At 37.7% G+C, this 15,223-nt stretch overlaps 1 protein-coding gene across 6 annotated transcripts in view; it reads left to right on the top strand.

Moving 5' to 3' along the window:
* Nucleotides 1-15,223, top strand: part of HTT (huntingtin) — an 831,912-nt gene that overhangs the window by 446,392 nt on the left and 370,297 nt on the right. For all 6 annotated transcript variants that reach the window (XM_033950363.1, XM_033950354.1, XM_033950401.1 and 3 more), the window contains 2 exons: nucleotides 4,789-4,899; nucleotides 6,560-6,637. In XM_033950363.1, the coding sequence (XP_033806254.1) occupies nucleotides 4,789-4,899; nucleotides 6,560-6,637 (189 nt within the window). The remainder of the gene's footprint in view (nucleotides 1-4,788; nucleotides 4,900-6,559; nucleotides 6,638-15,223) is intronic.

The raw sequence follows: 15,223 nt of genomic DNA, 5'->3' as shown, positions 1-15,223 counted from the left end.
GAGACAGTCTGTGATGGTGACTCCGACCACAGTTCTGGCCAAGATTATGCCATTCTGCGTAGAGTCTTGGGTGATCCTGATGATGGATGCCAGTCTTTACAGCTATGCAGGTCATTGTGATGGTCATCCAGTGCAAGGCAGATGGTCGCCTTTGCAGAGGAAGTGGTCTATCAGTCTATTGGAACTGCAACCCATTTGGAGAACACCTTGGAAGGCAAAGCAGTCGAGGTCTTTTCGGACAGTGCCATATCAATGGTATATGTCAAGAGGCAGGGAGGTACCAGGAGTGCTGAGACTGGAAGCCCAACTGTTATTTCATGGGGCAGAAGTACACCTACAGGCTCTCTCAGCTGCTCATGTAGCTCATGTGTTCAGGCATACTATCTGAACTGACAAACACTGGACCCCGGAGAGTGGTTCCTATCCCAGAGAGCATTCAACACCATGCACTGATGGGGGTGTCCTTTGGAGGATAGTGTCAAAGCCATGGTAGTATTGGTGACCTAACTTAGGTTGGTGTTCATGGAAGGTATTTGCAAGACTTCAGTCCACACATTCATATTATATTATTGTTGAGAAGGGATTCCCAACAGGATTCTAGGTTTGATGAGTCTGTCCCAAGGGATCTCTTTGAAGTTGAAAATCCAGATTCATTCCTCCCTAGTGCTTCCTTTTTTTTCAGGTTGCCTTTATTAAACACAACAAATCAAATTCAAACAAGGCCTCAGGCCACCCAAAAAACTTGCCTGTTTATGGCCTATTAACGTTCTATTTCTTTCCATTTTAGTAAAAGTCATTCTTTAGCTAGAGATTCTTATTTGTGATGACTTGCATTACATTACATTCATTGGCTTCGATTCCGTCCTAACCTTTCAATTCTAGGTGGATTACAATAAGAAATATCTGGCTATTTCCAGAGAATTACATTTTAAACATAGTATAGGACAGGCTTTGAGTTATCTGATGCATTTCCTAAATAACATTGTTTTGATTTCCTTTCGGAAAGTTCTGTAGTTTGACACTGTTTTTAAGAGTCCGACAACATTTGCATCCAGTTTTTCTGCTTGGAACGTCAACAGACTTTATAATGTTTTTAGTCTCTTCACTGTCTTAATTGGAGTGTAGGTAAAAGGGGTTCAGATCTCTCCTTGGTCTTACTATTTCTTTCAGGATAAATCTGTCATTCAGATAGATTGGAGCAAATCCATATAACACTTTAAACAGAAGGCAGTAAAATGTGAATAAAATGCGGGCCTTCACAGGAAGCCAGTGTACCTTTAAGTAGGCTGCGGATATGTGATCATATTGCTTCAAGGAGAAAATAAATCTTAGGGCCTTGTTTTGCAAAGTCTGTAACTGTTTTATCATTGAAGCTGAACATGGCAAATACAAGATGTTACAATAATCCAGCATTCCGAAGATTAACTAATTTGGTTTAGAGAGGTGTAGGAAGAAGAGGCTGAGGAAGAGGAGAAGACAAAGAGGTACCTGAAGAAAGAAAAATAAAAACAAGTAAAGCCATCTAAGGAAAAGAAAGACACTTTAACTATATATGAAAGACTCTAATGCTTACCTGGAAAGTTAAATTTTAGTCACTGTAACACTGAAGGACAGACAAAGAAAACATTTGGTTATAAAATGATTTTTAAAGAATAGTTCCAATAAAACTGAGAAACATTTATTTTGAAAACTAATAACCTGTAAAAGTCACTGGAAAACTGTGGTATAAAAGCTTATGACACACAGAGAACAGTAATACAGTTAGGGGCTCATAATCAAAAGAGAAAAACGTCCAAAAACCGGCCTAAGTCGGCACTTGGACGAACATTTCTCAAAAACGTCCAAGTGCCGATAATAAAAACGTTTTTCTAAACGACCTAGGCCTTCATAGTGCCACTGAATGACCAAAGCTAAATGGGGCGTTTCGGGAGGCATGTCGAGGGCAGGAGTTGGGCGGGACATGGACCGGCTTAGACTTAGTCATACAGCATGTATAACCGAAAGTTATACAGCCCACGATCGACGGAACTTGGACGTTGTGACTTAGACCATGTTTTACATGGTCTAAGTCACAAAAACCCATCTAAAGTCATCAGATAAGCACTGCAAACACATAAAACAGACCCCCACACACTACCCCAGTGATCACCAACCCCCCCACCCCATAAAAATTTTAATCATAACTTTAGAATTCAGCCTCCAGACCATCATCACCTGGCCGTCTGGCATAGGAAAGCCTAGTCATGCTGCACAGAGGCGTCTTAAACCGTCTTGGGGGTGAGTTAGGGACCCATGGAAAGGAGGACCCATGCCCATAAGCCCCTGTAATCACTGCATTGATATTGAAACATGTGCACTCCCCTATACACCCCCAAAACCCTTTTGTATTGGCATATAAGTCTCTCCTGCAGCCATAAGAGCTATTGGAGTGGTAGATAAGTGGGTCTAGGGGATTCTGGAAGTGGTTTGGGGAGCTCACCGTAACCTATAAGGGAGCTGTAGGGAGGAGAAGCACCCTTTTAGTGAAGTTCACAGCAGTGCTCTGTAAGGTACCCCACTGTTTAGGTGGCATGTCTGGGTGTGCAGTCCATCACTTTGCAGACCCCTCCCACGTCCAACAGGGCTTGTTCTAGGCGTTTTGGACTTGGACGGAAAGTTGGACGAAAATGTTGTATAAAGATGGACGATTTAGTGGCTTGGACGATCAGATCGGCAGGACGTATAATTAGACAATTTTCGAAACGAAAAAAAAGTTGGACGTATATTTCGAAAATGTGTCTTAAGCTCTTTTTAACTTTGGACAACTTGCGAGATGGACGTAAACGGACTTAGACGTCCCTTTCGATTATGCCCCTCTTAGTGTGTAAAGACACTGGATCCCGTCAGGCATACATCAGCACTTTATAATTTATTGAGAGTTTTAAGCTGTGTTTAATTAATTTTAATAATATTTATTGGTTAAGTGCAATAAACTTATAAGTGTACTTTTAAAAAAGAGTCTTTCTGATTATCTTTTTTTTAAAGATTTGTAACACACAATCTGATTTTTCAACACACATTTAGTCCTAGCCAGGTTCTCTTAAATAATATTCTGATTTAAGAGTGGCTAGTATTATATTTTTCTGAGCTTCCTCCTTTTCTGTCTGGGTGTTGGGCTAAGCCACTCAAATACCACAACTACATGACTGCTGAATCAAATCCACAGCACCTTGGCTAAGAAAAGTGTGTGTGTGTGGGGGGGGGGGGGGATTACCGAGTTTATACTAATAGATAAAATTGTATTTCATTAAAAAATTTGCAAATTTGTCTCAGGTTGCACATTGTCATGAAGGATTTTCGGACTACATTATTAATCTGCAGCTGAAGTGTGCAGCATTTGTCTATCGTGACCCTTAGTAGTTTTAGTGAAGGGACCAGTGGATAGATTACAGCATTGATCTTTAAACTAGTTACTGTAGGCTGTTTGTCATTCTCCATCAATAAGAACCATGTTTTTTCTGTGTTGAGTTTTAATCTGAGGTCCTGCTTGTCCTCTGAGAAAGTGAATCTGCTTCATCTATCTGATGTTGTATGAGGACAATAAGAAGTTCTCACAGTACCTAATGTACCTACATCTCCAAAGAATTGGTATCTGTTAGAGAAACTAAAGTTCCACCCATTTATTTATATATGTATGTACAGTAAAACACTGGTTATCCGTACTAACCTCAGCAGAGGGCAGTCCAAATAATCAAAAATCTGGATGATTGGATATTATTTTTTTGTTTAGATTTTAATATCAACTGTTAAAAAATACCATTGGTGTACCTCCCCACCCTCCCCGAACAGACACCACCAATCCCCTCAACCCAGTGGAAAGATCCCCATACCTAACTTGTTTCCCTGGTAGTCTACAATAGTGGCACGCTGGGGCAGAAGTGATTCCCACTTGCTCCTGCCCATGCTTTTTCAGTGACAAAATAGTAGCTTAGACTTCAGCCTGGTAAGACTGCCACTGGAAGTCTTGGCAGCTATTTTCTTTGCTGAAAAAGCAAGGGCATGAGCGAGTGGAATCACTCTTGCCCAAACAATATACAAAAACAATATATAAAGCATACCATGAAAAATAAGCCAATTCATATACTAATTAATCATCTAAAATAAATTATAGTGTAATCCTATTTACTAGAAAGCTCTGTGAACTACTTGTGGAACAGTTCAGCATATCTCACCACATCATAAACGTCTTCACATCACCTATGTGTGAAGACATATATGATGTTCTCCTTCATTCTACAATTTAATTGTTCTCATTTAATTCATTTTTTGTAGAAATCATGGTTCATAAATTTTAGTTAAGATAAGGTTGAGATTAATGAGAAGTAATGGCCTATTTAAGACAACAATGCAAAGCTAAATAAAGGAGTGATAGCATATACCTTATCGTAGATAAATAAGGAAGAGGGAAGAAACATCTGATTTGATCACTAGAAATATGATTTGAAACCTTGGAAGTTGGAAAGTAGCCTAATGGTTAGTGCAGTGGATTGAGGAACTGGGTTCATTCCCCCTGCAGCTCCTTGTGACCCTGGGCAAGTCTCTTAATCCTCCATTGCCCCAAGTATAAAAGACACCTTATATTGTGAGCCTCCTATGACAGAAAAGTTACCTGCATATATTATGTACAGCTCTGCATAAGTCTAGTAGCGCTATAGAAATGATGAGTAGTAGTAGTAGAAACTTTGACTCAAATAAATTACTGCATGCTTTAGACATTAAATTGTTCTTTCATTTTTTTCTCCGCACAAGGTTACTTTGGATCTCCAAAACAATAGTGAAAAGTTTGGGGGATTTCTACGCACTGCACTAGATGTCCTTTCTCAGCTTTTAGAACTTGCATCTCTTCAAGATATTGGAAAAGTAGGTACTTTCTTTTTGTTTTTTTAGTTTTGGACATTTTAGGAAATTTAGAGCTTGTGAAAGGAATATTGTTGACAACACTGAAATCCACAAACTAAAAACTTTTATTCTCAACACTGGCATCCATCAGTAATTTATGCTTCTCGCTAGTTCTGCTATCTTTAATAATTTTTTATAGCCTCCCTATTTTTCCTCTTTCCCTTTCATTCTACCATTATAATATGGTCTCTGAAGTTTCTAGAAATTGATTTTAATTTTTGCTCCTTTTTGATCTATAGATTTTTAAGATCTTTCCAGCTGAAGACTTGATAAATATCTTAGCTCCCTTAAGTCTTTTTTTTTTTTATATGGTGAGGTATTGACTTCTGTAGGTTTTGGTACTGATGTAGCAAATTGGTTAACATAAGAATAGTCTTACTGGATCAGGCCAATTGTCCATCTAGCCCAGTATCCCATCTTCACGGAGGCCAAACCAAGTCACAAATACCTGGCAAAAACCCAAATAGTAGCAGCATTCCATGCCACTGTTCCAGCGTAAGCAATGGCTTCTCCTATGTCTGTCTCAACAGCAATTTATGTACTTTTCCTCCAGGACCTTGTCCATACCTTTTTTAAAACCAGCTACATTAACCGCTCTTACCACATCCTCTGGCAATGCATTCCAGAGTTTAACTATTCTCTGAAATATTTCCTTCTATTGTTTTTAAAAATATTTCCTCCTATTGGTTTTAAAAGTATTACTCTGTAACTTTATCAAGTGTTCCCTAGTCTTTGTAAATCTTTACTCTTTGTAAATCTTGATACTCAGGACACACATAGCCAGTTATTATACCTACAATGAATATTCATGAAATAGATTTGTATACAAAGGAAGAAGTGCATACAGATTTATCATATGCAGATTCATTGTGAATAACCTGAAAACTTGACTGGCTGAGTGTCCCAAGGGCTGGTTTGAAAACCCCTAATGTAGTATAAGTGGAGGAGTAGCCTAATTGTGAGCTAAGAACCTGGGAAACTGGGTTAAATTCCCATTGCAGCTCCTTGTGACCCATGTATAGAAACCTAGAATGTAAGCCCTGTAGGGTGGAGAAAGTACCTTTATAGAATATGTAGCTGGCTTTGGTTGTACCACCATAAGGCGGTATATTAAGTCCATGACCTTTTAATCTTTATAAGATGTGTGTTTAAATCAAGTGACAACTTCAGTATTGAATCTGTTGAACTCTAATGGTAGAGGCAGAAAGATTGTTGTATCACCTTTTTGTGATGTCACAATATTTAAACCCTATTAGAATACACTGCTGAAATTAGCTGTGTAAGTCAGATTTTGATATCAGTCTTAAAACCATCACATAACTGAGCTAACAACCCATTATGTTCACTGAAAATGTCTTTTGTGAACCTCTTAGTTATTATCATTATGAAGCCTTGTTTAAAATAATTAAAATCTACTTTGTGTTCTAAGATTAGCTGTGTGGACATTCAATTTTATATCATAAAAAATATCAAAATTCAAACTTACCATGTTTTTGTAAGAAGAGTAGAAAAGGTTTGAATGGTGATTTCATTTGTGAACTCCTTCTGTTGTTTTCATTAACATATGGGTGATATGTCAAAACATATATACCGTAAATAATTTTGCTTGTATTTTGTTTAGTGTGTTGAAGAGATATTAGGATATCTGAAATCCTGTTTCAACCGTGAACCAATAATGGCTACTGTTTGTGTACAACAGGTATGTTGAATTGGCAGTCTTAATGATGAAATTAAAGTAGCATTTTAATGGTTGTAGAAAGCGAGACTTTCACATGACCTGTACAGTATATGACTATTCTTAGCTATTCCGTTTACGGCTTTAAAAAGGTCATCTTGTACAATCCTACTTTATTCTGGGACTAGTGGTTATTTCCCTCTACCTGCTAGAACTTAAGCTCCACCCTTCTCACCTCAACATTGTCCCCTCAAGAATCAGTTTCTTTCCTTCAAGCCAGGCTATAGGAGCTTGTCTTTTCTTCTCTTGTTTATTTTTGTTCCAATTCAGTCTTTTTCTTTGTGGTCTTCACCCTCGTGCTGCAGAGGTTCCCTGTGGGGACAGTTCTGAGTGTGGGAGATCGCAGACCTTTGAAAAGTCTGCTTCCAAGGGGTTGGCTACCTATCAGTACACCCTCTGGACTGCCTGCACTTCAGATCGGGGCTCAGGGACTGTTCCCTTGAGAGCTTGCTCACTTCAGGTTCAGCTGCTAGTGGGTTGAGCACAGGCTGCGTAGCTTCATGGAGGTGTGCCCGGATCAGGACCAGATTGCATTCCTCTGCCAGGTGTATGCGTGGCGTTTCTGAGGGTAGCAGTGTACCCAGCTGTGGATGTCCAGCCTGTGGGGAAATCTAAAGATTTGAAGTCCTGCTTGTCTGCTTTCTAAGATAGAGGATCTCCCTGTAAGCTGTATCAGCTCTCAGCAGTGTTTTTCCAGTCAGCACATGTCACAGTGAGTTCAGGCTGACAGCCTGAATCAGAGATTTTGGGGGGTCTTAAGTTTGGGAGGTTTTCTTGCATGTCCTACCCCCACCTCCACCCTAAAATCACCGTTTTTGAGATATTCTGGTATTTTCTCGGGCTATTTTTGTGTAAAAGCTGTACCTGTGGTGACCATCTTGAATTTTTCTGATTTAGATTTTTATGTTTGAGTTCTTTTAGTACCCTGGGATGTATACCATCTGGTCCAAGTGATTTATCACTTTTTAACTTGTTGATTTGATTTAGTACAAATCAGATTCACCGAGATTTCTTTCAGTTCCTCCACATCATCACCCTTGAAAACCATTTCCGGTTCAGGTAGGTCTCTTACATCTTCTTCCGTAAAGACCAAGGCAAAGAATTCATTTAGTCCGAAGCTATGGTCTTATCCTCCCTGAGCACCCCTTTTGTTCTTTGATCATCCAACGAACCCACAGATTCCCTCACTGGTTTTCTGCTTTTGATGTACCTAAAAAAATTATGTTTTCTACCTAAAAAATTGTCATGTTTTGCCTCTTTGGCAAGTTTCTCTTCATAGTCTTTCTTATTGTTCTTTATCAGTGCTTTGCATCTAATTTGCCAGTGTTTGTGTCTCTTCTTATTTCCTTCATTCGGATTCTTTTTCCATTCTTTAAAGGATGTTTTTTTGGCTCTAATAGCCTCTTTCACTTCACCTTTTTTTACTATGCCGGCTCTAGTTTCCTCTTCTTTCCACCTTTGCTGATAACGTGGAACTGGTCTGGACTTCCATGATGGTATTTTCAAAAAACATCCACGCATGGTTTATAGTCTTAACCTTTGCAACTGATCCTTTTAGCTTCTTTTTAACCATTTTCCTTATTTTATCATAGTTGCCCTTTTGAAAATTAAATGCCTCTACAGTAGATTTATTTTGCGATGTCACTCCAGGTATCAATTCAAATTTGTTCACGTTATGATCACTGTGTCCCAGCGGATCCAGCACAGTTAACTCCTGTGCTATTCCACTAAGGACCAAATCTAAAATAACTCCTCCTCTTGTCGGTTCCTGGACCAGTTGCTCCAAGAAGCAGTCATTTATGACATCTAGGAATTTTACCTCCCTATCACTCCCGGATATAACATTTAACCAGTCAGTGTTGGGGTAATTGAAATCATGAGGTGCTTTGTCAAATGTCTTTTGAAAATCCAAATACACAATAACAACAGGCTCAGCTTTATCCACATATTCTCTCACCCCTTCAAAGAAATATAGTAGATTAGTGAGGCAAGATTTCCCTTGACTAAGTCCATGTTGGCTTTCTCTCATTAATCCATGCTTACATATATGAACGGTCAATACGGCGAAATACATATATGAACTGTCATTTTGTTTTTTATGATTATCTCTGTCATTTTGCCCTGTACTGACATCAAACTCACTGGTCTATAATTTCCCAGATCACCGCTCAAATGCTTTCTAAAAATTGGCATCACGTTGGCCACCCTCCAGTCTTCTAATACTATGCTGGATTTTAAAGATAAATTACAAATTACCAACAATATCTCTGCTCTGTTCCCAATCAGGTTAGTGAACCCACTATTTACAAAGTCAAACTGCAGACTTTAGAGTATACCCTGAAGAAAGCCACAGCATGGTGGCTGAAACATTGGTTTCTACCTGACAAGATGCAGCAAGACCCAGAAACCCTGTGAGATCAATATCTCTGCAAGTTCATTTTTAAATTCTTTCAGCACTCTGGGATGTATAATCATCCAGTCTAGGCATTTTGCTACTGTTCAGTTTATCAAATTGACCCATTGTCTTCCAGTGTTACAAAGATTTGTTTGAGTTTCTCTGGTTCATCAGCACTGAATACCATTTCTGGCACTGGTATCTCCCCTACATCTTCCTCGGTGAAGACCAAAGCAAAGAATTAATTTAATCTCTCTGCTTTGGCCTTGTCTTCCCTGAGAGCCCCTTTTACCTCTTAGTTGTTTATGTTTATGTTTCATGTTTATTCAGGTTTTTGATTGAACGCTTATTCGAAACTACAAAGCGTTTCACAAAATATAAAAATTAACATTTAAACAAAAATTTAACAAATAAGACTTACATTACCGTGATAACAAATCTATCATTAATCGAATAATAATAAAAAAAACTACATGACCGACAACAAATACGTACTAGGTAAAAAGGACCGTAAAGCCCCTGGACACAAATAGGAAGGGGGGAGAAATACAATCAGTATAGAAAATGTAAGAAACATTTAAGGTAAACACAAAAGGGAATTGGGAAAATAAATGTAAGATACAAGATTAAGTTAATTACTAAAACACAGTTGTTCAACTAAAAGCATCTTTAGCGGTCCAACTGATTCTTTTCCCAGTTTTTTGCTTTTAATGTACCTGAGGAGTGTGTGGCGCAGTGGTTGGATCTACAGCCTCAGCACCCTGCTCCTTGTGACCCTGGGCAAGTCACTTAATCCTCCATATCCCCAGGTACGTTAGATAGATTGTGAGCCCACCGGGACAGAGAGGGAAAAATGCTTGAGTACCTGATTGTAAAAACCGCTTAGATAACCTTGATAGGCGGTATATAAAATTCTAATAAACTTGAAACTTGAAACTAAAAAAGATTTTATTTGTGTTTTTGCTTCCAGTGCAATCTTCTTTTCAAGGTCTCTGTTTGCCTTCCTTATTGGAGGAGAGTATGGCATAATGGTTAGAGCTACAACCTCCCTAATTTCTGATAACATTTCAGCATCTGTCCATTCAATCTGGTCAGGTGAACAGTAGTACACTCCTATCACTATCCTTTTTCCCTTTACACATGGGATTTCTACCCATAGGGATTCTAAGGCGTGTTTCTGCTCCTGTAGAATTTTCAGTTCATTTGATTCAAGGACCTCCTTAACAGATAATGCTACTCCTCCCCCAATTTGATCCATCTTATTACTGCGATATAGTCTGTACCCTGATATGACAGTGTCCCAGTGGTTATTTTCCTTTTACCAGGTCTCAGAGATGCCTTTTCATTTAGGGCTCCTTTAATGAAGGCACGTTAGGGCCTTAACGCGCGGAATAGCGCGTGTGCTAGCCGCTACTGCCTCCTCTTGAGCAGGTGGTAGTTTTTTGGCTAGTGCGTGCTAAAAATGTTAGCGCACCTTCGTAAAAGGAGCCCTTAGTTTAATATATTCTAACTCTCCCATATTCTTTCTTAGGTTTCTGGCATTAGCATACAGACATTTCAAACAATATTTTTCATATGTATTTACAATTTTCTCAGCAGTTGGCATGTATAATTTGCAATCTTTAAAATCAGATTGCTCTGTATTTAAGGAAACCTGGTCTTCTGTGGCCTGTATTGCAATCTCGCTATCGGGATGCTCTGTCTTCCCTTTTATAGTGATATGTTTTTAAGGTACTTTGTTCTGAACTATTCTCTTTTATATGACTGTCATCCTTCCTCCAGTTTCTAGTTTAAAAGCTGCTGTCACCTTTATAAATGTTGACACAAGCAGCCTGGTTTCACCCTGGTTAAGATGGAGCCCATCTTTGCGGAATAGGCTCCCCCTTCTCCAGAATGTCGCACAGTTCCTAACAAATTTAAAACCCTCCTCCCTGCATCATCACCTCATCCACTTCATCACCTCTTGGATCCTGTGCATGGAACAGGAAGCACTTCTGAAAATGCGACCCAGGAGGTTCTTGAATTTTAACTTCCTACCAAGGAGCCTAAATTTGGCTTCTAGTTTCAAGTTTATTTTTAACTTATTGAATCGCTTAATTTAATTTGCTAAGCGATTTACAAATAAAAGAAAAAAAGGTGTGCACATTAGATTATTTATAAAAGATTACATAAGTTTGACATACTATCATACAAACTAACAGATACATAAGGGAAGAAAGGGCAGAACTACAATTGTATGCATAAAAGAAAACATAAATGGTAAAAACAACAGGTAAGGTAAATAAGATAAAAAAGAGGAGGAAAAAAAAATGGTAATCGTTAAATATGATTATAAATTAAAGGCGTCTTTAAAAAGGAAGCTTTTCAGAATGCCTTTAAAATGTTTCAGATCATTTTCCTCTCTTAGATACTGAGGCAAAGTGTTCCATAATTGTGGGGCCATTACAGAAAAAATATCAGGACGACGAGTTCCGATAACTTTTAGTGATGGAACTGTTAAGAGTTTTTGATTAGTGGATCTTAAAGAACATGATGTACTATGGGGGATAAGTAATTTATTGATGAATTGGGGTTCGTTTGTGGACAGTGTTTTAAAAACTAAAAGTAAAATTTTTAAAGTAATGCGATGAGCAACAGGAAGCCAATGTGATTCAATCAGGAGCGGTGTAACATGATCAAATTTTTTGCGGTTGTGTATTAATTTGATGGCAGTATTTTGAACTATCTGAAGACGCCTCTTCTATTTTTGGGTGACATTTATTAATAAAAAGTTACAATAATCTAGTTTTGAAATAATTAACGAATGAATCAATATGTTGAGTGATTTTGGTTCTAAAAATTTGGCAATTGAGCGGATCATATTCAGCCTATAGAAACAAGATATGACAGTGTTAGTTATGTGTTAGTGGAAAGATAACCTATCATCTATAGTAATACCTAATATTTTTAGAGATTTTACTGATTTTAGATGAACATTATCTAAAATAAATGGAGCACTTAGATTTATGTCTTTTTTCCAGGGGAAAAATAATGTTTTGGATTTTTGTATGTTTAAAGCTAACATATTAGAACTAAGCCATTGTTTAATATCTACTAACTTTTTATTTATTTCAATTATTTCATTTTTGTTTTCTGGGTTTAGTGGATGGACCAATTGAACATCATCAGCATAAGTGAAGGTAGTGAAGCCTATAGATTGACATAGGCATAGTAATGGAGAAAGAAAAATATTGAATAAAAGTGGTGATAATATTGATCCTTGGGGGATACCATAATTAGAAGTATAAGGTTTTGAAACTGTGTCTTTAAAGATAACAGCAGATGAACCTCATGTTTCTATGCTTCTAACTCATAATTGCTGCTCGTGCCGGCCCAGAGACGTCCCTCTGATGCAATTTCCTGTTTCTACAATGACAGGAACAGGTCAGAGAGAAGGTTCTGGATTGATGTGAATAGGGTCATTCCATGTCAAGGGGTCTAGGCCTCTCCACTTGACTATCTCAGAAGTTGATGAAATTTTTACTGGAAGTCAATAGGACATGAAATCAATATGTGCAAAGTCTTAGAGCAGGATCTCAACTTCTCCCAAAGTTAGGAGCTTCGTTATTGGGGCCATTTTTTTCGTTCGTGAAAAAACGTCAACTTTTGATTCAGGTTGTGGAAAGGATAGTTGCTTGACCAAGCTAAAAATCATATTTCTAGTACAACTGAAAACCTGGCTTTTCAGCAAATTGTAACTCTATCCTTCCCCCCCTCTTCTTCATATAAGTTCATGTAATCCTTTTTTCTTTCTCTCTACCTACTATTTTAAGTTCTTGTAAACCGTGTCGAGCTCCATACTCATGGAGATGATGCGGTATATAAACTTAAGGCTTAGATTAGATTAGATTAGATGAACGATCAGAGAGGAAAGAGTTAAACCAATCGAGAACTTGACCACCAATTCATATTGATTTCAATCTGTCAAGAAGTAATACGTGATCAATGGTATCAAATGCTGCTGATAAGTCAAGAGAGAAAAGAATAACAGAATTATGGTGATCTAAGTGATAAAGTATGTTAGTGGTTAGTCCAATTAATGAATACTCCGTAGAGTGATTTTTCCTAAAACCTGTTTGATTTGGGTGTAGGACATTAGTTGTTTCTACAAAGTCTGATAATTGTTCAAAAACCAGCCTTTCAGTTAGTTTTGCCAAAAAAGGAATGTTGGCTATGGGCCGGTAATTTGTGGCGTTCTCAAGACTGGTTTTGTGATCTTTTATTATTGGAATAATGGAGGCCTTTTTCCACGCTGATGGTAATAGTCCCAGTTCTAGACTGTTTCGGATAAGATTATGAATGTGAGGGCCAAAGCATAAGAAAAAAATTTTTTTAATTACTGGAGGAATGATCTCATCTCGAGTACCTTTTAAATTAACTCTTAGAAAAAGATGTTTTATATCTTCTAATGTGGGGAGGTTGAAGAGAAACATTTAGCAAGCGGTAGTTGACAATCATTAGAAATGTGTATCAGCGCATTGGATTTAACCGGAACAAATGTATTCCGAATATCTTTTAATTTTTTACAAAAATTATCAGTAAGCTCCTGGGTAGTGAAACTATTTGTTAAATTAGTGCCTAATCTCTGAGAGTTGGGGGCAATTGATTTAATGATAGAAAACAATATTGAGGAATTTTTTGTCTTTGAAATTTTATTAGAGTAGTAATTTTTTTTTGCAAGATTAATTTTGGTCCTGTAATAGTGGGCATGTTCTTTGTAAAATTGTAAATTAATAGGTGATTTATTCTAACGCCACTTCCTCTCGAGTGATCTTAGCTGTTTTTTTTAGAAAGACAAGCTCTTCTGAGAACCAAGGGTTTAATAATTTACGTGAGGAGACTGTTTTAGAAACTAGGGGTGCTTCTTTGTCTAATAAAGATTGAATAGCTAAATTCCAGTTAGTAAGATGAGTTTCCATTGTGTTAGTATTTTTGTTTGATGTTTGTATGTTAAATGATGAAGTTATATTTGATAATTCTAGATTGGAGAAATTACGATACGAGATATCTTTTTTTGGTTGTTGAGAGTGCTTTAAAGTATACTTAGAAGAGCATTTGATTGTAATAAGGTGATGGTCAGACCAGGGTACTGGTGTAATATGCAAATCTGAAAGAGTAGAAATGTTGGACTTAGGGGTTAAAATCATATCTAGTGTGTGTCCTGCAATATGAGTTGAGCTTTGAATATGAAGTTGCAAGTTAAGGGTGTTAATAGAAGTTAGCATGTCTGTAGTAATAGAATTAGTTAAGTCATCAAAATGAATATTAAAATCACCTAGGATCCAAGGGTTATTTGAAGAGGAATAGAAATCAAATATTAGATTTTGAAGTAAGGTTAATGTATTTTGACCAATTGGTGGGGGGATATAAATTAATAAAATATCGGTTATGGGCTTAATGTTGAGTTTTAGTTGAAGGAATTCTATAGCAACTTGACCAGATGAAAACTCAGTAACACTAATTAAATTATCCTGGGAGATGATGGCAAGACCGCCACCTGTGCATTTATTATGATGATTAAATTGATAGGAGTAGCCCGGGGGACAACAAAATGAAAAATAGGCTTTGTCACCATCAGTAAGCCAGGTTTCCGTGATAAAGAGGATGTGTAAGTTATGGGAAAGAATAGTTTCTTTTATCAGGTGGTACTTGCTTTTAAGAGATCTTGTGTTAATAAGTTCAAAAGTCAAAGATGAATTGTAAATAGTGTGATACAGAATGGGATGGGAAATAGTAGGTTCCTTTCCAGCACTGTCTAAAATCTTATCTAGGTGGTACGTGAGATCTGCCACCTTCGCACCAGGCAGGCAGGTGACTAAACGATCATCAGGTCCATCAACCACCCAGCTATCTATAATGGCTGTCCTAACCCTTCCCTTTTGGGCAAAAGCCCCTGGAGATACATCCTCTGTGCGAGAGGATATTGCATCTCCTGGTGGGCAGGTCCTGGCTACAGAATTGCTTCCTACTTCACCAGGGTGATTCTGTCTTTTAAGAACACCTCCCTTCTCCAAAAATCTTGTCTTATGTTCAAGTATATACAGTAGGTTTCTAAAGTTGGTTGTGTTGCACATTTCGATGCAGTGTTTTGCTTTTGCTTGATAGCAGGAAATGTC

This window comes from Geotrypetes seraphini, chromosome 1, assembly GCF_902459505.1.
Source record: "Geotrypetes seraphini chromosome 1, aGeoSer1.1, whole genome shotgun sequence".
NCBI lineage: Eukaryota > Metazoa > Chordata > Amphibia > Gymnophiona > Dermophiidae > Geotrypetes > Geotrypetes seraphini.
This window is presented reverse-complemented; position numbering and strand designations above follow the sequence as displayed.